This window comes from Coloeus monedula, assembly GCF_965178545.1.
Source record: "Coloeus monedula genome assembly, chromosome: 4".
In the NCBI taxonomy this organism is placed as follows: Eukaryota; Metazoa; Chordata; class Aves; order Passeriformes; family Corvidae; genus Coloeus; species Coloeus monedula.
The window spans coordinates 11,426,853-11,448,429 of NC_138784.1; the positions used below are offsets into that span (position 1 = coordinate 11,426,853).

Sequence of the window (21,577 nt, forward strand, 5' to 3'; positions counted from 1 at the left end):
CACTTCCAATCAGTCATTCCTGTTACATTTTCATGTAATTCACCTTCACATAATTCATCTAGTTGTGTCTTTTCAGGTCTGCCAAGAGTGAAGTTACACTTTCTTAGAACTTCCTTATTCTCTGGTAGTTCCTCATTATGTAAAGAGGCAAAAAAACAGGGATTGATTAAAATCCTGTGTCAAATTTGAGAAATTTATTTGTGAATTCCTGATACCTCTTTGGTTTCTGTGTATATAGAGAGAATCAAAATTAAAAGAGCAAGAATCAGCTTTTACTGTGCTGGGATGGCTTTTTGTTTGTTTGTTTGCAAGTTTTTCCTAAATTAATAAAAATTTTTCAGGATTTATCCTGCTTGAGCAGGGAAGTGAGACCAGATGACCCACTGTGGTCCTTTCCAAGCTGACCCATTCTGTGGTTCCATGAAAAATTCTGAAAACAAGCATAACTGTTTGGTGGGCTTTTTTAAAATATAAACCCTTACCAGAGTTTTCTAAGCTGATTTCAATATGCCCACTCTCACATGCTAGCTGGAAGTTGATTTTACAGTCTCTTTGCACTGTTAATTCAGCCAGGATTCTTCTAGTGTCTCCATCAAAAATCTTCTTTGGAAATTACATTTGCTTCCTTGGATTTGTCAAGTGGCACTTGAAAGTAGCTCTTTAGAGTGATTTTTTTTTCCCTCTCTTTTGCTTATATAACTTGTTATCTTCAAACCTTCGTTACTTCTTAGGAATTTGTACTATCAACTCTTGTCAATACTCTGAACAGGTAAGTAATATAGAAGGATTTTTCTCCTCAATTATTTTCCCATCAGCTGTAGTTGAAAAAAAATTTGGGTTTGTTCTGTTTTGTTGTCTTCCATTATTGAATATTTTGCTGTTTACATTGCTCATATTTTAGGAGTTCATTTCCTTTATTTCCTCCTGATAAATTGAGCAATTTGTGGAGAACTCATATGGCCAGTAATTAGATCACAAAGTAGAAGAAATGATTGATGCTTTTTTATTATTTTCATATTTTTATAAAGTTGGTTATCTCTGTTTCCCCAGGAGCTCAAAGTGTGTCACGTTTTTAATGGTCTCCATTGCTCTGTACGCTTTCCAAGAAAAGTATTTTCATTATTAGATTACTTTCTATAGCTTCTTACTTTATTTATAAAAACAATGAAGTACTTATGCAGCAAAATGTTTTAACCTTAATTTCAGCCTCTGATGTGCCTCACATGATACAGATTGTGCACTCACTGTATGCTGCTGACTGGAACCCTGTGTTTAAGCATATCCCTAGTTATTTTATTACCGCTATTACAATTTTTCTTTATGTTTACATTGTTTTAGCTTTTCTCATGTAATAATGTTTTTCTGATTCCCAAGCTGTCTCTTAGAAAAGCTTTGCTGCTTTGTTAGACACTTGGACCTCAAACTGGCAAAAAGATACAGTTCAACCATGCAGTAATAAGTTATAATTTGAGGAAGTGGAAATATGTACCAGATGTTGGAATTCTTCACACAGATTTTCCACCTTGCACTGCCAAACACTGAGATGCCACAGATAGTGAGGACAGTAAGAAACCAGTTACAGTTACCAGATCTTGTCATTTGACTTAGGCATAGCTTAGCAGTGGTGAAGAAAAGGTGCAGTATAAAAGAAAATGCTGTTGAATGTAGCCAGCCTTTTTTAGAGAAGCAGAAAACTGTTACTAGTATTTTAATAAGGTCGCCTTTTTCCTCAGGATAATATTTTGAATAGGATGTAGAAATGGGAATATTTTGATAACATTACAAAATCATGATGTATTTTTGTTACGTCACCTTCCTCTCACATAGATAATAATGTTTCCCATGACCTGTGTTATTTCTTCCTACTGTTAGATCCCTTCATGAGAGACAAAAATAAAAGTAGAACTTTGTGAGTTAAGAAGATTTCTTTTAAAATAGATGAACAGATTTGAAGTGTTGAGTTCTTAAAAAGCCCCATCCAGCGGTTTATGTCCCATGCTGATGAATGAAGTGCTGAAACGTTTACTAAATGTGCCTGAAGATAATTTTTCCCCAAGGCTTGAGGGAGGAGGGTGGTTCTGTGTCCATATATTTTGAATGTACACAAAAGCCCCAATACTGCAGATGACATTATGTCTGTGGTTTTTTCTATGAAACAATTAACTCCAATGCACTTTTCATTAGATTAAAAAATTCAGTAGACACTTGTTCCAAGGAAAACTGGCCATTCACTGAGGGTGAGTTAGACATGAATGTCTCAATATACTGGTTTTGATAATGATGGCATTAAAAGAAGCTTCCAAGTGTTGTTTCTTTAGTGTGTGACAATTGTTTCCTCAGATGAAAGGTGTGGAAGAGGGAAACACCAATAACCTGTTGCAGTGATACTCTAATTAATGCAAGGCCTTTTTTTCCTGTTTAGTGTTAGGATATTCATATTAACTTTGGTTGTTCTGTGATGTTCTTTGCTGTTTTATTTTTGACTTATTATCTAACTGACTACTTTTACATAAGGTAAAATAGCAGCTAAATAAGGTAGAATAGCAGCTAACAAAATGAATTTTTCCCTGCTGAATTTGGTGATCCATGCATGATGATTTACCCAATATTGAGAAGGAACCAATCTGCAGAAACATGAATTACTGTAGCAAAAGAACTGCATTTTTATTTGTGGATTAAATCCTGTACACATTTCCTTTAAAATGAAACAGTACAGGACTCAGAAAGAAAGTATTTTTTAAAAAGCATTTCAGTTCATGCAAGACACCCAATTTTTTGTTTTACTTTAAATTTGGAGTTTAAGATTAATAGGAATATGCAAGAAATTACAACTGCACTAAATTAGAATAGTTATTAATAGCTTTAATGCAGCACTTTAGCTGTAAAGCAGCTCATCTCATGCATTATTTCATTCACCCCATAAGTTAGTGTAATATTTTCTATGTAATCCTTCAAATTATGCTTACCTGAAAGAAAAATTTCATGATTCCTCAGAAATAAATTTAATATGTAAAAATAACAAAAAAGACTGACTAGTTGCTATTGTGATTAAATCTGTTTACAATGTCTTCTCTGACTCACATTCCAGGAAAAAAAGGAAGATTTTTTTGATTTCTTTTTTACAGGAATCAAGAAAAACCACAGGACCTCTGTATTTATATTTGAATCTACATCAAACAATTTTCATTTGGAACCATTGCCTAGAGAACTTCTTGCAGGGAGGAAAACATTATAACCTATTTTTGAATGTCTTTTGTTTTAAGCTAATTTTCACAAGACCCTTCTTGACCCTCTCATGCTACTTTCCAGAGGGTAGGGTAGAAATACTAGTATTTCTCTCCACTGTGGAATACCACTTTTTAGAAAAGTTTCGGGGTTTTCTTCTATTTTTTTTGGAAATCTCTTTCCTATGTCTCACTGGGCCATCATGTCATGAGACAACTTGCTCTTCAGAATTTTTACAACTCAGAAATTTGTACCTTAACCCTATACTCCCTGTCAATGGAATAAAAGGAGGTAAATTATAGCTTTGTTGGAAAGAAGTCTGAGAGTGCTAGGCTATGGAAATCAGCTAAAGTGATGCATTAAGGAGCTGTAGTATTTGTTGAACCTAAGGTAAAGATTTTTTAGATCTCTGTGAGTATCTCTACATAGTGTTCAACTCTCTACTGTGCCTTATAGATAACACACACAGTGTGGATGTGCAGCCCAGGAAACGTACACTGGGTGAAAACTTCCCTGGTGCTCCAAAGTGGAGCTTTCACTGAGATTTCTTTTTGTCCCACACTGATTCATGCACCCTATTTCCAGTTCTGTAGCCATAACCTTTTATCAGTTTCCATCTTTGCTCTTTATTCCAGAAACTCTGTAAGGTATATTTGAGGTATATTTGTTTATTAAGAGTTGTGTAATTGGATTCACAGTTCCAACATATTTAGATTGGTTTTTTACCTGTTTTCTGGTTCTTGGATTGTTGATTAATAAAGGAAACCCTCACCTCAACTTCTGTTTAAAAACTTCATGGGCCCTTGCAGGGGTTAACTACTTTTTTCCAAATTTAAGGCTTCATATGTAAGTCACCATCCTAACTTTCACAGGAAACCTGGAAGACACTTGGTTACTTTTCACAGGACCATTAGGTCTGATGAACTCATTATCCTACTTAGAGGAGACAGATCACTCTGCCTTGAAAGCTTTTATTAGGTTTACTTTGTGAAGCATGGGCTGTGTGCTCTTGACAGGTACAATTACCAGGAGAAAGTGGCCTCTCCATTGCTTAGGAATGGCAATTCAGGGTATACGTAGCTCAGAGTGGTACCTGAAGTGTCAGAGCTCTTCCGTTATTCCTTTAACACTGTCTGACAGAGAGAGGAACATGTTGTTAATTCTTACCTATGGAAACTGCAAATGTGGAAAGAGATTCATTCAACTCACACCCTTTGTCTGGCTCTAATTCCTGATGAGAAAGGGAGGGTTTGTGAGATAAGGATGCTTAGATATGATCTTTAATTCTGCAGTGGTCTGTTGTTCAGAGACCTTTACTACAGCTGAACAAAAATCTACAAGCCAAGTAAGTGAACCTGAAAATTTCTCTTGTTTCCTGTTAGCTTTAAATAAAAAACACTTGAAAGCTCTCAAACCTTTAAGTGCTGAAGTGAAACTGTCACCTTCTGTTTGTTTTTAACCTTCAACTCTCTTTGATGAACTTTTCTGAAAGAGCAACTGAGGAAGCACTGATTGTATATAAAGTTCACCATGTGCATTTAGTACCAGACTCCAAAGTCATTCTGCATGTCTTGAAATTCCATGTACCAAACTTTTCTCTATAATAATTTCTACTTTCAAGGGTATATGGATTATTTTAAAATCTGAAATACAAACCTAGCTGCCCAAACTAAAGAATAGTTCCAAAAGGGTTAGAATAACTTGCTATGCAGGGACATTTAAACTAGGACCTTGGAATTCTGTTGATACAATCATGAACAATTCTCTTTGAATTACTGCCTTTTTTTTTTTTTCTGCCAAAGTCTGTCTGAATGCTTTCATTATACAGAAATAGCTAAAATCTTTGATTGTTGATGAAGCCTTTACTATCCATAACTTCCCAGATGTCCTGCTCAAATGATATGCATAACCAAGATCCCTGAATATGCCTTTGAAAGATCTGTGCTTCTGTAATAAGGAATTCAGATGCATTCAGGTGCATTCTTTTCTAGAAAATGGATTAATAATACCACTGAGATCGCTCTACATCATTTTAATAAGCACAGCTTTCCAGGACATTCTGTGCCTCTGTATGAGGACTAACACTACTGTGGGGCATAGTACTTTGGAAAAAACCAAAAAGTTCTTGATTAGTAAGTAAATAGCATATTAATTGCATGCAGAATGGAAGCTGTCATGTTGTATCCATGCTAATTATGCCATATGGGTTTTCTGGACTCAAGACCTGCTTGAGGGAGAAGCAGTTCACATAATATTTTATCCTGTTCTCTCCATTTCCATTTACTTTTTTTTTTTCCATATAATTTATGTAATGTAATAGCTTAAGGTATGTTTCTCTCTGAAAAACAAGACTGACCAAATATAGATTCTGAAGCCAAATAAACAGTTCTCCAAGGTATTTCTCTGAGCCTAATATAGGAGAATTTTCTTTACTGGGTTGTATGGACAGCTGTTGCAACATTTGTGATGAATAAATGAACTTTTGGAAGTTCAGATACGAAGGTAATCATCTGTGGGAGGATTACTCCACATGAATAAGCATTTATATTACAATAGGAAAGGACATACCAAGCTATTCACAAGAGACTTACAGTATTGAAATTATAAATTCTGTATTTCCATGAGAAGTATTTAATGTAAAATAAGTCGCATTGAACTATGACAGAGCTTCTATTTTGAAAGCATTCTAAATGTCCTTACAAATACTTAACCTCTGGTATCTTGAAAAATATGAACTAACATGTTTTTATAAACAGATGCAATTCTTAAAGAAATTCTTACTGAATTCCTGTGAATTCCATAAAACCGCTAATGCAATACCTTATAGATCTTTTAGTCTACCAAGGAAATAGGAGAGCCTAACTCAAAGCAGTCACACTGCAGTCACAGCAGCCTTCAGTTTTTTGGAATTGTTTCCTTACTAGGCAACTTTTTTGTGGTAAAAGTCATTTTTGTAGTTAAAGTTTTGGTTGTGGTATCTGTATTTTTCAGGATTGTAGGTCCCTGACTGGCTTATGAGAAGTTAACTCTGCATGGAGGTTTAGATCATGTGAAGGGCTGTGGTCATCAAACTGTTTCATCATCAGAGGGGAGTGACATTGGGTTTCTCCACTGGCCATGTGTACATGTTCTATATTATATTAATGCAAACATCTGCATTCCTAGACTTCCAGGAAGGGCTTTAATGCCTTGTTACACATACATGGAAAATAAAATTTTAAAACGCTTCTGAAGTTTAAAAGCTGAAAATTGTGGTCCCATTGAGAATGGTGTGAAATACATCTTGTATTTCACTGCCCATTGTGGAAGCTTGAAATGTGGATACAGGTAACTCAGAAATCTGATGGACAGTCTTCATATGAAACCTGGAAATGTGATGGTCAGAGTCAAGCTGGAATTCATTGCCTGCCAGGCTTAAACTAGAAAGTCTCATCTCACTGAACAAACTGACTTCCATTTTATTGCAGGTGCTTTCAAGATAGAGGTGATTTTCTCTAAGGAACTCTCCTCAGAAACTCCTGTGCTGATTCTTGACAAGCAAAATAAAGATTCAGTAATTTGCTTGACATGATTAGTAAGCCTTGATTTGTGGCATATGTCTGCAAAAATATTTGCATGTGTTTGTTTTATATTTTGTCATTGTGAAATAACATTTGTAATCTGTGCAGTTAGTCAAGTGAAGAGTCACAGAGAGCATTTAACTAATAAAATCCATTTATTGTTTCACCTTTAAGTTACTGGAAAAATGTAATTTCTCTAAGTGCCCTGATAGTTAAAGCTAATGTCTGAAAACACAAGAAAAGTGAGTTACACATCATTAAGTATAAACATGATGTGAATTTTGCTACTCCTTCCACAGGTGTTTTCCATTAGAATATGTCTGTCACATTCAGACCTATTTTAAGTAAATTCACAAGGAAATGCCTCTTCACGTGTTTATCCTGGAAGGGCAGATAGGTGTTTTTCTTTATGAAGCAGTCTAAAAGTTTTCTATTCTTCAAATGAAAAAATATTTTTCAGAACATAGTATTGCAGTTTGGTAATGTATTTCTAGCTGCCATTAGAGACACTTGAAATTAAAACATAATAAAAGTCATGAAACAGAAATGACTGTTTCTTAGAAATGCTGGTGAAAGGGGGATTTGCCTGCATAACTTTGTGTAAAAAAATTATGTTTGTTATATACACTTAAATTAACATAAAACTCTACTGTAACACTTTCCTCTTGGTGATCTTGTAAAATGTTATTGTGCATTGATGCTTTACTTTCAGGTTATAATATATCATCTCTTCAGTAACATGTAAAAAAGTGTACTGACTTGCTAGCAATTGTATCGTGACAAATACGTAGCATCAATAATTTCCAGCAATAATTTTTAGTTTGGAAAAACAGCTTAGCTCTTACAGACAAAACCCACATCCTGCAAATTCTTTTCTTGATACAGAGAAAAAAAAATAAATGGGTTGTAATTATGAACAGTGACAGGTTCTATGTCTGCATATAGGCTAGGTGGTCACTTCAGAGTTCATTTTCTCCCTGAAAAAATGTTTAGGATAACAAGAAATGGACAAGAAAGCAGCATTCTCCTTTGTTCACATTTCCTGACTCTCAAGGGTCATGATATGACAAATGGTTGAAAGAAATACATTTGCCTTCTGCTGTCTGTACATATAACTGAGAGGTAATACAAGCCTAATTTTAATTCTGCAACTGTTTAAATGAAATCAAGTGTGGTGTTGCTTAGACCATCTTTATCAATTGTGTAGGTGTTGCTTTCACATAGTGATTCATTTTTCAGCTTTTTTCCCCAATGCTTTTTAGACTGAAAGGAAATATTAATTATCCAGGAAGCTAAATATAATTATTGTCATTTTTTTCATGACATGAAATCACTTAAAGGAGTGCTGTGTATGTAATTTAACTGAATCTATGTTTTAAGTAATTTTGTGAGCAACTTACAAGTCCCAAGTGTCTTGGATGAAATCTTTTTGTCTGTTTTATTCACTGGCTGTGATTACAAAAAGATGAATGTTTTCTCCCAATAGCATCAGCGACTTCTTGACATTTTGGAAGCAGAAAAAGAAGTGTTATCAGAAAAGATAGAAGAAGCTTTGATGCAGCAGTCGCAAAAGCACAAGGTACTGTTTTGTTTACAAAAAAATAAGAGATCAGATCAGCATCATGGACATTATTGGGAATGATTCTGTCACAATTACTGACAGGAAGAGGAAGGTTTCTTAAGCACTTTGGCTGTTTGGAATGATTTTTAGCCACTCCTTTATTGTCTATTGCAGTTTAATTTTTCATAACACTTGCAGGAAGTGCTGGACAAATGTTTGGATGAAGAAAGAAGGAGGAGCAAGGAGGCTCTGGCAGCTGCTGCAAAGGTACCTCTCGTTAATTAGTAGACCTGAAATATGGATTCCATGTGTGTCATTAGAAAGTTCAGATACTTTTGTTTCATAACTAAATTTACCAAGATCTGTGTTCTCATCTGTGTTTAGAAGAAGCTGGTTCTACTGAAAATGAACATACTTGCTATATCCCATGCCTTGATACAGAGATGTAACTTCCTTTTCTTGGACAATAGCCTCTGAATTGTTTGTAACAAGAAGTCACAGTATTGCAGTTCAGTTGTTGCTGTTCCCTAAATACCTGCTTTTGTGGTCTTTCAACATCAGTGCATCTTGATTTGAAGAGCTGGGTAGCAGGGTCAACTGAAGATCTTAATAAGACATGTCTTATTTAACTTTCTTTGAATATGGTCATTTTCAATGAGAAGAGAACTAGTTGTAAAATCATACACAAAGAGGAACATTTTAAGAAGTTTTGAATTATTTTATATAAGCTGATGTTTGACTAAAAGTGACTATTCAGTTTTTAAATATTATTTCTCCTGCCTATTTCATTATGAAGTGCATTGATTTTGGGACAATTATTTTGTAAATGTTAAACTAGAATTCATTTCTAATATTGATGAAAAATCCAGTACAAAAGTTCAATTGCATGTAAGGATCTGGGGCAGCTAGTGATATGTATTAACTAGCACAGTTCAGCAGGCTATATTATAGTTTTCTGCTTGGTATTTTTGTGTAGTATATGAACACTGGCTGAGCACGTCACTGAGTAACAGTCAGTAGTACAACAAACAGTTCTTACGTGGTTGATATCTACAGGAAAATGTGTGTATAATGAAACATCCTATTTTAATTATTATATTTTTAAAATATCTAAGTAGAAAATCAAGTCCCAGTGAATTGCAAGAAACAGCTTTATTTAGAAGTGTAGGTGTCTGATGAATACAGATTTTTTTGCTTTTTATGACTTGACCAGTTCCTTATTACCTCCAAAGGGCATAGGAATAACCTATAAGCTTATTAAAACTGAGAGGTTTCTGAATAAGGTTTGTCAGCCCATGTTTGCTTATTTTGAACTTCAGTTTGCCATTATTTATTTGTAGATATTATGCAGTGGTTGTCTTGCTGATAAATATATTTATGTGGCTATGCATGTGTGGAACTGTTGGCTTTAAATTCTCTGTGATTTCAGATAATGGTTTAATATAATGATTGGGGAAAAAAATAAAACAGTACTTCTTGTAGCATGGCCTAAGGAGCTTTGGGAGGGAAGACACATTTGTTTTAACTATATATTGGCGAATTTTCTGTAGAAAATGCTCAGAGTGTTTTTGCACTTCAGATATTGGCAGATAAGAGCAGGAATATCTCTTACACGGGAATATCAAGGGAGGCCCATGATGTGCCTACTCCTGCATGGGTTTTGCTGTAGTTTATTTTTTGTGTTAAGCAAACTAGTTATGAATTCCTGTGTTTTCAGTAGGTGGGAATTTAAGATCCTTACCTGTAACTTCCTTTTCCATTCTGTAACTACACAAGTCATTGCCCAGAGGTAATACCTGCTGGTAGCACCTTAAGATAAATTGAACCTCATAGTTCAGAAGTGAAAATATTCATACCCCATATCTTGTGAGCTTGTAGACCTCATTAGAAGAAGGTGATATATATAAGTTAGTCAATCAAGTTGGGTGTGCTGCTCATCTAATTGTGCCTGATCTGTTTCAAAGGCTGAGAAAGAAGTAGTGCAGGAAGCTGTTCTGAAAGCAGTGGAGGAGGAAAGGAGAAATATGGAGAAGATTCATGCAGAAGAAAGAAAACTGTGGGAAGCAGAATGTGATAGTCATAAAGAGAAGATTTCTCAGGCTGTTTCAGAAGCCATGCAAGAGCAAAGAAAGCAGAATCAGGTTCGTGTGTTCTACCCTCCCATGCACCTGCTTTGTATAGTTTTGGTTTTTCTTTTGAATGTCTTCAGTTGTTGTGGTAGATGTTCCTGTGACATCTGTCACTCAGTTGATATTTACAATGCACAGCAAGCTGTTTATCTTCACCTAGACTGTGTGTATGGGGAGAGGCTGGCACATACACAACAAAATTCCTGTGACCTTCACAGGTACATACATAGAAATTATATAAATCATGCCTGGTTTTGTCCTCTGACTTCAAAAGGAGCCCAGGACAAGCAGCTCAGAGAGTGGCATTTATGCTGTAAGAAGTTTAGATGACTTCCATACCTGTGGAAGACTAAAGATGTTACATTTGTTCCTTATAGAACAGGTACACAATAAAGAACGGGTTATAAAAACTGGAAACTTCAATCAGTAATGAACCAGAAATGTTTCTAGAGTTAATCATTAGAGAGTTGCTTCTGTTATAATAATTGTTTGTCACTTAAATGGAGAGGGACATTCCCAACAGTGCTTTTAGCAATTCTAGGAACTACAAATTAAATATGTTATAATAGCAGTTAAATTACTCTTCCAAAAGTTGAATTTTGTCATCTATGATGCTTGGAAGAACAACCTGTGAATTCACTGATTTCTTGGTGACATATTCAAATATTATTGTCTTCAGAATTTTAAGGAGCATATATTTCATTGGTGTGTTGGAATTCGATATTGCTGTATTTTTTTATGTGCTGCATAAGAAAAAAAGAAAACTAAAACTTGAGAATTTGAAGTAAAATAGAAGTCCTCTTTGGAAACAGACACCATTTCCCTTTCCAGTGTTAAACAAAATTAATAACCTCATATACCTAATCAGCTGTAAAAAAAAAGTTTTGATGCTGTGCCATTATCATACTCTGTGTTGCTGACATTCCTAATGTAAATAGAGTGATTTAATTTTTTATATCTTCTTTGCTTCTCTTAAATGTAAAGGTATCAAATGGTGAAACGTCAGTTTTCAAGATTTTCAGTGAGTCTTCAGGAACTCAAACTCTTCTTCAGAACAGAAAGATAAACATCTGAGTTCAAAGCTAAATTCAAGCTGAGAACAGCTGCTTGGGCTTTAGTTAGATACAAATCATTCAGACTGTCCAGAATGAGAACTGGTACCAGTGGTGTAGAGAATCACTTCATTGCAGGGAGAGTGATAAAGTATTTGTTTACTGCTGTAAATTTTATAGCTTGTGGAACATGAAGAGCTTAATAGGAGGAGGACTATGGTAATGAAGTTTGAGAAGGGTTTCGATGAATCCTAAAGATTTTTGGTGAAGGAGTCCCATGGCTGGGTGCTGGAGTTCAGCCAGGGTATTTATGGATTTGGGGAGCACTGGGTGTCCCAGGGGTGGGAGAGACATGGACTAAGCTGGGATAGTGACTTGGAGCGGGTTTGCCTTCCCTGTGCAGGGTACTGCAGGCTCTCTAGTGGTTGATGTTGCCTTTGAAGTTGTCACAAGACAGGATGACATTAGAAGTAGTTTAATATTGATGGCTGTATTCTTTGATAAAGGCTTAAGTACACTGCCATGTCAGTGCTTCCCTGAGGAAGCAATTCAGGCCTCCCCAGGGGACAGGTGTTTCTACTCAAGCTGCTTTTTGATCAAGTAGTTCCTAGTGATGTCCTTGTTGTGATGGTGAGCAGCACTGAGGTGTTGGAGACTCTTGTGATTAATTCTGCTGTAAATATCTTGCACTTTATGTAGTCCTTTAGTAGTGTCATTAATTAATTCCTTTTCTTTTAATGCCAAACAACTCTGACAACTTTTGTTGTAACAGGAATAATTTCTCTTATTCAGTTATGACGTGATTATTTCTCCTTCATGTTGATGCCTTTTCCTGGTCTTAAAATCAAGAGTCAAACACAGTTAGAAGGGAAGAAGGGATTTTACCTTGGTATTTATTTTAAGAATCCTTAGGTGCACACGTCCAGGTCAAATGCACCTCCATGCACACTGCAATGCCCCCCCAAAAGATCTGGTATAACATTCTAGGTCTTACTAATTAGCATATCTATCAAAGATTCCCCAATGAGAGGCTCGAGTGAGCCCCCCTCCCCAAGGAGCCTTCCCCTGGATGGTTCTATCTTGGTTTACAGAATGTGTTCTGGAGAGGACCTTGGCGTCTGGGGCGCACTGATCCCTAGCTACAAAGATTCTAAAATGTTTCATCTCCTAGCTGAACAAACAAGTCCAAGAATGTAGGCAAAAAGCACGAAGAATACAGAAGTTGTAAAAAGGTATAACAGGGGTATAAAAGAAAAGGCAAAAAGTCATCATGGCATCAATGTCAGGTTCATTTTTCAAATACCTAATCTATTTTTAATTAAGGAAAAATGCAGATTTTTCTTCAGATTTCCAAAATTCTATCACATATATGTATGGTATATATGAAGTTAGAGTCTTTAATCTCTAATTAATCTGCCATCTCCCCTCCCTGGGGAGGATGGACTTTCATGGAGAAATTGGTTTCTTGGAGAAATTTTCCCTTTTTCCTATGCCAAGAACTGGCATATCTCCTTTAGGCCATTGCAATTATAAGCATACACCAACTACTAAAATTTTCTGTCAACTAAAGAAGAGCTGCAGAGCTGATGTGCCAAATGATAACTTCTAAGTGGTGTCAGATACAACTTTGGTTTAACAATGAAAAACACTTGGGCCTACAAGGACTTTGTGTGTGGGCATTAATTTTTTCTCTGTAGAGCCTTCCACACAGAGCTGTTTCTTAATTATGTTTTATTTTCTGTAAGATTTGTCTGACAAGAGCTATAACTGCACTCTTGACTGCTGCAGTAATTGTTTAGACAACATATCAAGTCAGCTCTGCAATGGCCAAAAGTCAAACAGAGAGCCTAACATTTTAGACAATGAAAAATCCTAGAATAAAATTTTATTTTGCTGTAAATTATTTCAAAAAGATTTGCATTACTGATTTGAACTAAAACAAAGAAATTAAGCATATTATTAAAGAGAAGGAGTTTTCCTTCACTAATACTTCCCTAAGTCTGCAAAATGGGAAGATCACAAGGGCTTAGTGTAGTCTTCTGCAAATAGGTGAGGCAGAATGGCTTACAGTCAAAGTGCCCACAGTTAATCCTGGGAATAATTAATGGAAAAAATCAAAACCATTGAAAATTTCATTATTTTCTTTGAGATGCAAACCCACAGAGAAAAAGGCATTTTCATGTGCATGGGGCAAGAGTTGATAAAAGACATATTTTTAAAACTGTAGCACAACTGTGCATCTGTAAAATATTTAAATCATGAAAATGAGGGAAAATAAATTTCTGTTTCATAGTGGAATGAATTTTTTGGCTTCTCCTTTACCTTCTAGACCAGAGAAACATGATTAGGAAGTCTGATTCGTAGTTTTAAAAGAGTAATTTGCCATCCATTAATTTTCTTTATTAAAATAAAATATATTGGTTTTTTTCACCAGTTTTTAAACACATGCACTAGAAGTTATATGGCTATATATGAGAAAGCAAATGGGAAAAAACATTAAAATATGGTCATTAACATTTCATTGGTCAGACAATTTTAGCAGAAGAACAACCAAGGTTTGAAGATCACACTTGTGCTGAATCAGGTGGTGAAATTTCCCTTCATCACCTAAATAATTTGTTTAAGAGAAGAAAAGATGAGTGTTTCATTTCCAGGGATGATACAGGTATTGTTTTAGACTTTTTTGGTGCTGTTGTTGCATAGTGGCCAGGAAGGAGACCCATAGGGGATGCAAGTCTGGAAGGTTTATGCCGATGCCTTCTATGTGTTAGATATTCATGAGCGACAAGACTTTGTCCTCAAAACAAATGTTTGTCCTCAGTCAAGTAGTTGTCAAGTCTGCAGATAAGGAAATGCTACTTCCATTTGAGATTCATGGTACTAACTTAACATTGCCAGAGAAAAATCTGGAGACTTAGGGACAGTTTAATAAATAAATCATGATTAATATCAAATATTTTGTTACCAAATATGACACAGCAGAGTAAAGATAAACGTACAGTGAAAGTGGGAACTAAGACATAGTGAGTTAAGATTTCAGCTTGATGGAGCAACCTTGACGTGTACCCCCTTCTTTGTTTTCTTTAAGAAATTAAAGGATTACAGTAACATGAATATTGCAATTTTTTTTCTTTTAATGAAAGCTTTTCATGAAAGCTTTGACTGTTCAGTGACTTGGGGTCTTTACTTAGAGACATGGTATTTGTACTTAAAATAAAGGTACTATTTTTTGAAGCCTTATTACTCTGAAGCGTAAATGGGATATTTTACATCACCAGGGAAATGGTAACATTTTTTTAGAGCACTCTCTTGAGGCTGTGAGGTATTAGAAGTCCAGATGACTTTCGTTTTGGTTGAGACTGGCAGCATCTTTGGATTTTATAACTGTGTTATTCAGGTGCTTCATGCTTTTATTAGAGTTTTTTGTTGTTGTTTTGTTTTGTTTTGTTTTTAGAAGAGCATTCTCAGTTTGGGGGAAGAGCAGGCTTGCCTTTTAAATCAGGAAAAACAAGCTCTCCTTGAATAAAACGAGTAGTCTTTTGATTAAAGATTATGCTCATTTGCACAGGAACCTCGTGATCCTTTCCAACACATTAAAAAGTCATCATAGATTAGGAACTCATCTATTCATCAGACTAGACGTAGCCTGGCATGTCTCCAGTATTTTCTTTTCCATTTTTCATACATTGTCTGGCATTTTTTACAGTGGCATCTTCCCTGCAAGGAGTTTAATGTCTGGTAGTTGTCAGTGTTGAGAGGAATACCTGGTGAAATTCTTCCAGTAGATTTTTTTTTCTAGAACACTTATTTGAATAAAAAGTGGATATCCTCTAGATAAGGAGAAAGTATAACAGGTGCTTCGGCTGAGGCAGAAGCTTTTTACCCCAGAATTCAAAATTGCGTTGAAGCTCCTGGGGTACAGCTCTAAACTGAAAAAACAATGGACAATTCTCTCTATCGTCATCTTCTTAATGTTTGTTTGTTTTTACTCATTGAAAAAACTGAAATCCAAAAATTCTTTGGGTATATAGGATGATGATATCCATACAATTTTGAATAAAGTCTGCTATATTAAATTCGTAATGAGGGGGCAATGCAGATTAGCTCCCACAGCTGTAATGCAGAGCTCTCTGCATGGCAGTTGTTACCGTTTACAGAGCTGAAATCCATGGTGGTGTGAGAGAGAATTAGCAAAAGAAACTGAAGAGAATTTACGCACCACTATTTTTGTTTTAAAATAAATTCATTAAAAGTAAAATGAAAGCTGGCAGCTGCAGGGTGAGCCCTGGAAATTTAAGTCCATCTCATAACTTGAAATAAATAATTCTGCTAAGGCATTTGAAGCAAAGAATCACCTTTGTCATTTCCTGAAGGCTTAAATTTAAAATACTGTATATAATGTAGTGTAGTTTACCCTAATTCTCCAGGGGAAAAGAGACTGCCTTCATCATTGCCATAATCCACACAGCAGATCCATTAGAGACTCAAGTGTTCTGAAGGCTGCAAATATTTAGGAAAGAAATAAAAAAAAGAACCTTTAATTTATTAAAAGAACTAACATAAACTCTGCTTCCTCTTGGACATGAGCGAAAGCACTAAGGCAAAATTATCTTACCAATGGGAAAGTATTTCAGGAAAACTGAGGCTGTGGTGTCTCATTCAGCCAAGCCACAACTGAGATATACTGAGATATACAAAGAAAAAATATTTTTGCAAGAAAAGTGAACTAAAAGGCTTATGGGAAAAAAAAAAAAAGTGAACTTTCCAGTGGTCTTTGCTGAGTAAATCTTTAAGAATTAAAGATGATTGGGTATGTTCACACTTCTGAAAATTCATGTGGTGGTGTTCTTTGCAGAACAATAAATTTGTAATTTATGGTCTTAGAAAACATTAATATAATTTTACTGGCAAGCATCTAGGTAGTTGAAAAATAATTTATTCTTTAGACTGTGTTTAATGACTTTCCATGGATTTATAAATACCAGCATATGCCATTGCTTAGAAGGTAAAAGAAAAATGTCGAGTGAATGGCTCCTTACCTGCTACATTATCAAAACTTTTTTGGTTTTCATGCTCATCTACTTGAGGGAGTGCTTCTCTTGGTAGTTTGGCGAGCCTGAGTGAATTTGGTACTGAAATTCTCAAGGATTTCCACACCCAGCCATGTGTAAGGGAATCAGAGATATGTAAATGAAAACATGAAGCCATTGCCTTTATACCTGAGGAAATATCTTTTGTTTCTTTTCTACAAGTCCTAAACTTAGCTGTTGAATTTTTGTTGAAAATTACTGTTTGTCTAAATATTTTTCCCCACTACCCTGCATTTGAGAAGGTTGTAAGGACTAAGAAGGAAAAAAGGTTTTCTAAAAAGTTATTTCCCACTCTGGCTTTCAGTCAGATTTATTAGCTATTAAATGGCCCTTTCGTAGCCCTATAATCTGTAAAAAACAACTTCACTTTCTCTCATGCATCCAATGAGTAGGTATGGAAGGAATTTTTTGGTGGATAGTATAAAGGGAAAAAAGGAAATATATGGGGATTATACATTTGTCTTGTCTTTTCATTGTCCAATAAATTTGTTCTGTGCAAGATTGCCTCTTGTTTCATATCAAATTTGGAAGCCTAACTCACTTTTTCCTCCATGGCCCCTTCGTGAGCTGTTTCTGTATACACTGAAAACCCTGATAATCTCTGTGATGTCACTTTATGAATGCATTGCTGTCACTCAGAGGTTTCTTAGTCTTTCTTTTTTTCCATTCCCACTTCCCAAATACTTTCTGCACCTTCAAGAATGTTGCTTGTTACTCCGGACTGTATCATGGTTTTGTTTCAGATCTAATTGTAAATATAGTTTTTGTTTACAGGATGCATTTGGCATCATATCTGTAGGAGAAAAAATATCATATCTAATAACATAGGTACAATCTTAAAGCAAGATCCCACTTTTCCTTTATTTTTATTAATGCTTTTTTTTTCTTCTCCTTTGAAAATAGCCATAATTACTGTTGTAACTTTCCAGCCCTTTACTCCATCACTCTTTCTCCGTTAAAGAGGCTATAAACTGCTTTTTGCCTCTGTTTCAAGGTTTGCTGTTGTCTCTTTTTCATCATTAATCACTCTATTTATAGTATTTCTTACCAGAAAATCAACTTTTACCTAGATTGGCATTTCTTGCCCTTCTTCTATGATGGTTTTTTCTTTTACTTGGGAGGATTTTAACATGACGCAGTATTAATTTGATTTCCTTAAAATTTAATTTCTTTATCCTCAAAGCTCTTTGTGTCTATGATATACAGAGCTTTGAGGGCATTGCCAGTTAAGGAAATACAAACTATTATGTTTATCAGTCTCTCTTTGTCCATTTGTTACTTTTTCTTTTTTCACAAGGGTTGCAGAGTGCTGTGGAGGAGTCAGAATTTGAAATACTCCATTTATTCTGTTTCTGAAATATTCAGCAAAATGGCATATTTGTTAATGTAATTTCAGAGATAACTAATTTTAGACTCTGTAGGATTTTGATTGGGTGGGATGGTCCTGATCTTTGGAAGAAGAAATGGTTTTTCAGTAACAGGCTTGGACTGTTGTAATGTTGCTCCTTATGTTCAATATCTTATGGATTCATACAAGAAGTTGTTGGGTTTTTTCCTCTATATTCCGATTCCTACCTAAATAGTTTATTGATCATATGGTATCTCACAATTTGCTGAAGAACTTGCTCTTCAAAGGACCTCTTCTCCTATTTCTGTTGCCTTTATTGTTCAACTTGCAGTGGGAGTGTGTGCTTACATTTCTCTCAAAGGTAGCAAACCATTATTTTCAGTTTTACTCTGTTCTTGTTTTCCCACTGTCTTGCAGAAACATTACTGTGGCCAGTGTTTATGGAGACACATTAAAAGAAAAGGTTGTGTAATATTGAATGTGAGAGGAAGGACGCAGCTCAGTAGCACCGAGTGGAAAGAGATCCCTGCCACTAGATGAGTTTATTTTTCATATGCTTGCAGAGTCTGGAAAAGGAATAGTTCACTGCCTACAGACTTCAACCATGTCTGACTTCAGAAGTAGATTGTAGTAGTTTATAACCACAGACATTATAATTTGAGGGTTACTATTTTCTGAAAAACCACTAACATTGCAGTCTGTGGTTGTATTTCCTAGATACAAGTTTAGTACTGCCACCTGATCCTTGTGTGGAAACAAAAGAATTTTCCTATAAAATTGCAAAGCAACATATGGCTTGCTTTATTTTTCAAATACTGTCTGGAGTTCTCTGGTGTATCGAGTACACTGCTTTTTCTTTCTGTCTTCCTACAGATTCATATGTTGTGATTGTGTGGTTGTCATTTCCAATACATGGTTGACTGTGATTTGTCAATTGAGTATTTGAATTAACTGTATTTTATTTTTTATTAGGTATTCTTATCTTCTAACTGGTGTCATGTCAAGCACATGTATAGAGAGTCATGTAAAGAAGCCAACTTTGTGATTATAATTTGGTACTCCAGCCACTGATCAAATATGTAAAAAAAAATAAAGGTGCCATTTTGTGGAGTGTCCTTCCTCAGCTTCTTACAGGAAACTGGGTTTTCCCATTGTCTTGATTCTATTAAAATAGCACTAAGAGGCTCAAATAACATTCTCCCTTTGTAGTTAAAGATGCAATAAGGGCCAATTTTTACCTTTGCAACCAAAATCTAAGTTAGGATAAAATCCAAAGGTAGATATAGCTTCAGAGGAAAGAGCAAAGAGATGAAGGAAAAGTAAATACATGCCAAGAAAATGTACCTGCAGCTAAGGCTTTGTTCAACAGTAATAGGTAATGTCTGAATTTAAATACCTTTATATTAGTTGATAATTTACTCTAATGACAGAAATAGAGCAAAGACAGACAGTGACTGAGAACTTAGAGAGCACTTAGTGGAAGGTTGTATAAAGGAAGTGAGGACTCTTGTCACAGAGGGAAAAACTAGTATCATTGATTAAGATCAAAAGTACATGACTGAGTTGACTAACAAAATACTGTGCACTGTTTGCTCTTTGAAGACTTCTGAGAACTGAATGAAAGGGATAAAAGAGTTTTCTTTCCATTCATTGATGTCACAGCAAAGGTGTCTTTTGCTAGTCTCGAGTGTCGTTGTTTCACAGGACTCTGTTTGCCCATTTTGAGCTGCAGGTATGGGGCAGTGGAAACCAAATCAGCCAGTTCAGGAGCCTTGTCAGGGCTTGTAGGGCCTGCTTCTTAAGACATATCCTGGGAAGAAGGCTGTGTTTTATGGAACTGTTTCATTTCTCCTGAATCTAGTGAGCAGGATAACATTTAAACTCAGATGAGAAACAGGCATTCAGATCTCGGAGAAATGGATCCATGTGATTCATCCTGGGGTATGGTTGGTGAATAATCACAAAAAACCCCAACAAATCAAAAGTGTTGTGGACAACTGCCAGCAGTCTGGTAAATCCAAATGTTGGGATGAAGCCCGCTAAAGTAGGAGTCTTTTTTCTGCAGTCACATGAGATTGTCCAGTCTGATGGCTACAGGATCTGTCCGGTGACAGTAACAGTTGAGATGATTCTCAGATGGTAACTGGTGGTGATCAGTGTCTGAAACAGAAATGTTTATATATTGGGAAGATATATCAGCACTTAATTTGGTTAACTGGAATGTGGTAGATGAATCACAGAATCACTTATGTTGGAAAAGACCCTTGAGTCCCTCTGTTAACCTCACACTGCCAAGGCCACCACTAAGCCATGTCCCCAAGTGCCACACCTACACATCTTTTAAATACCTCCAGGGATGGTGATTAACCACATCCCTGGGGACTTGTGCCAATACCAGTGGAAATGAAAAAGAATTCTTTCCAATTTTATTTTTTCTGTTTTAATGTCAGTGTAATAAACCGATGTTCCATAAAGATACTGCTAGTGGTTTCTGTTTCCTTGCATTTTATTAATAGACTTGGAGAATTTAATTGTGTTTTTATTTGGACTTTATAGTCCAGATATTTATTCAGACTATGTAGTGTTTCAAGTATCGTATCAAGGATACTTAACATGCTTTAATTGATTGTAAGTATTTTCTGAGTGTAAAATTTTCTACATATTAAGATATAGCAGCTTATCAGTTCTGTAATTTGCTTTGAAGAATTTAATGGGATAGAGTATGGAATTTTTTCCATTCAAACACAGGACAGTATTTTGGGACCTTTTGACAAATTAAACTGGCATGAGAATATAATTACAAGAACAGCATATTTCTGTAATATGTAATTTTCTGCTACTTTTTCTGTTAGTCTTGCCAGAGTTCTGTAGTGAAAGAGAACTTTTTCTCAGGATTTTTCTTTGGTAAACTGAATTAAAATAGAAAAAAATCATAATCACTTTTCACAACTATGATTTTCATATGTACTGCTTTCCAGAACAGTGGGGACTACATAGTTACACGTTTTAAATTTGGGATTTTAGACTTTTTCTGCTATAAAAATAGCAAAAGTGTAGTTTTGCAGAAACTATTCCGTTTTGGCTGAAATAGAGCAAACAACTAAAGGTAAGAAATAGAGCTTTCTTTTTCAGTTGAATAACCTCCACTGAAGGGAATTTTTTTCAAAAAAAAAAAGGAGTTTGATCCAATTCAGTGGATTCTTCATTTTCTACACTAATAGCATATTGTAAAATGCCACTCTTAAATATACAGATGAATTACACAACTTCATAAATATCTTCTACTTCCAAAACCTTAGAATTCCACCTGTCCTCTGGCCAACCTTCCCCACTCCCACAAACCCAAGTTGTAAATACGTATCATAAAATGTCTGTATTGCTCTGCAGTCAAGCAAACCTGTAAACAAATCTGTGGGTAACAGTGTTATGTCTAACCAGTGAAGACTAATAAGGAATCCATTTATATTAACCTTTGATTTTCTAAAAGTCTTGATTTAAAAAAAACCCCATAAATCACGTATTTGAATAAATATGTTCGAAGTCATGTTGTGTTCCTTTTTGAACCACTGGGGTTTTTTCCATTATTTCCTGCTTAATTCTTCAGGAACACCA

The 21,577-nt window shown here is 35.4% G+C and overlaps 1 protein-coding gene across 2 annotated transcripts in view; it reads left to right on the forward strand.

Annotated features, from left to right (window-relative positions):
• Positions 1-21,577, forward strand: part of CCDC91 (coiled-coil domain containing 91) — a 117,260-nt gene that overhangs the window by 69,661 nt on the left and 26,022 nt on the right. For both annotated transcript variants that reach the window (XM_082279567.1, XM_082279566.1), the window contains exons 9-11: positions 8,272-8,364; positions 8,545-8,613; positions 10,311-10,487. In XM_082279567.1, the coding sequence (XP_082135693.1) occupies positions 8,272-8,364; positions 8,545-8,613; positions 10,311-10,487 (339 nt within the window). The remainder of the gene's footprint in view (positions 1-8,271; positions 8,365-8,544; positions 8,614-10,310; positions 10,488-21,577) is intronic.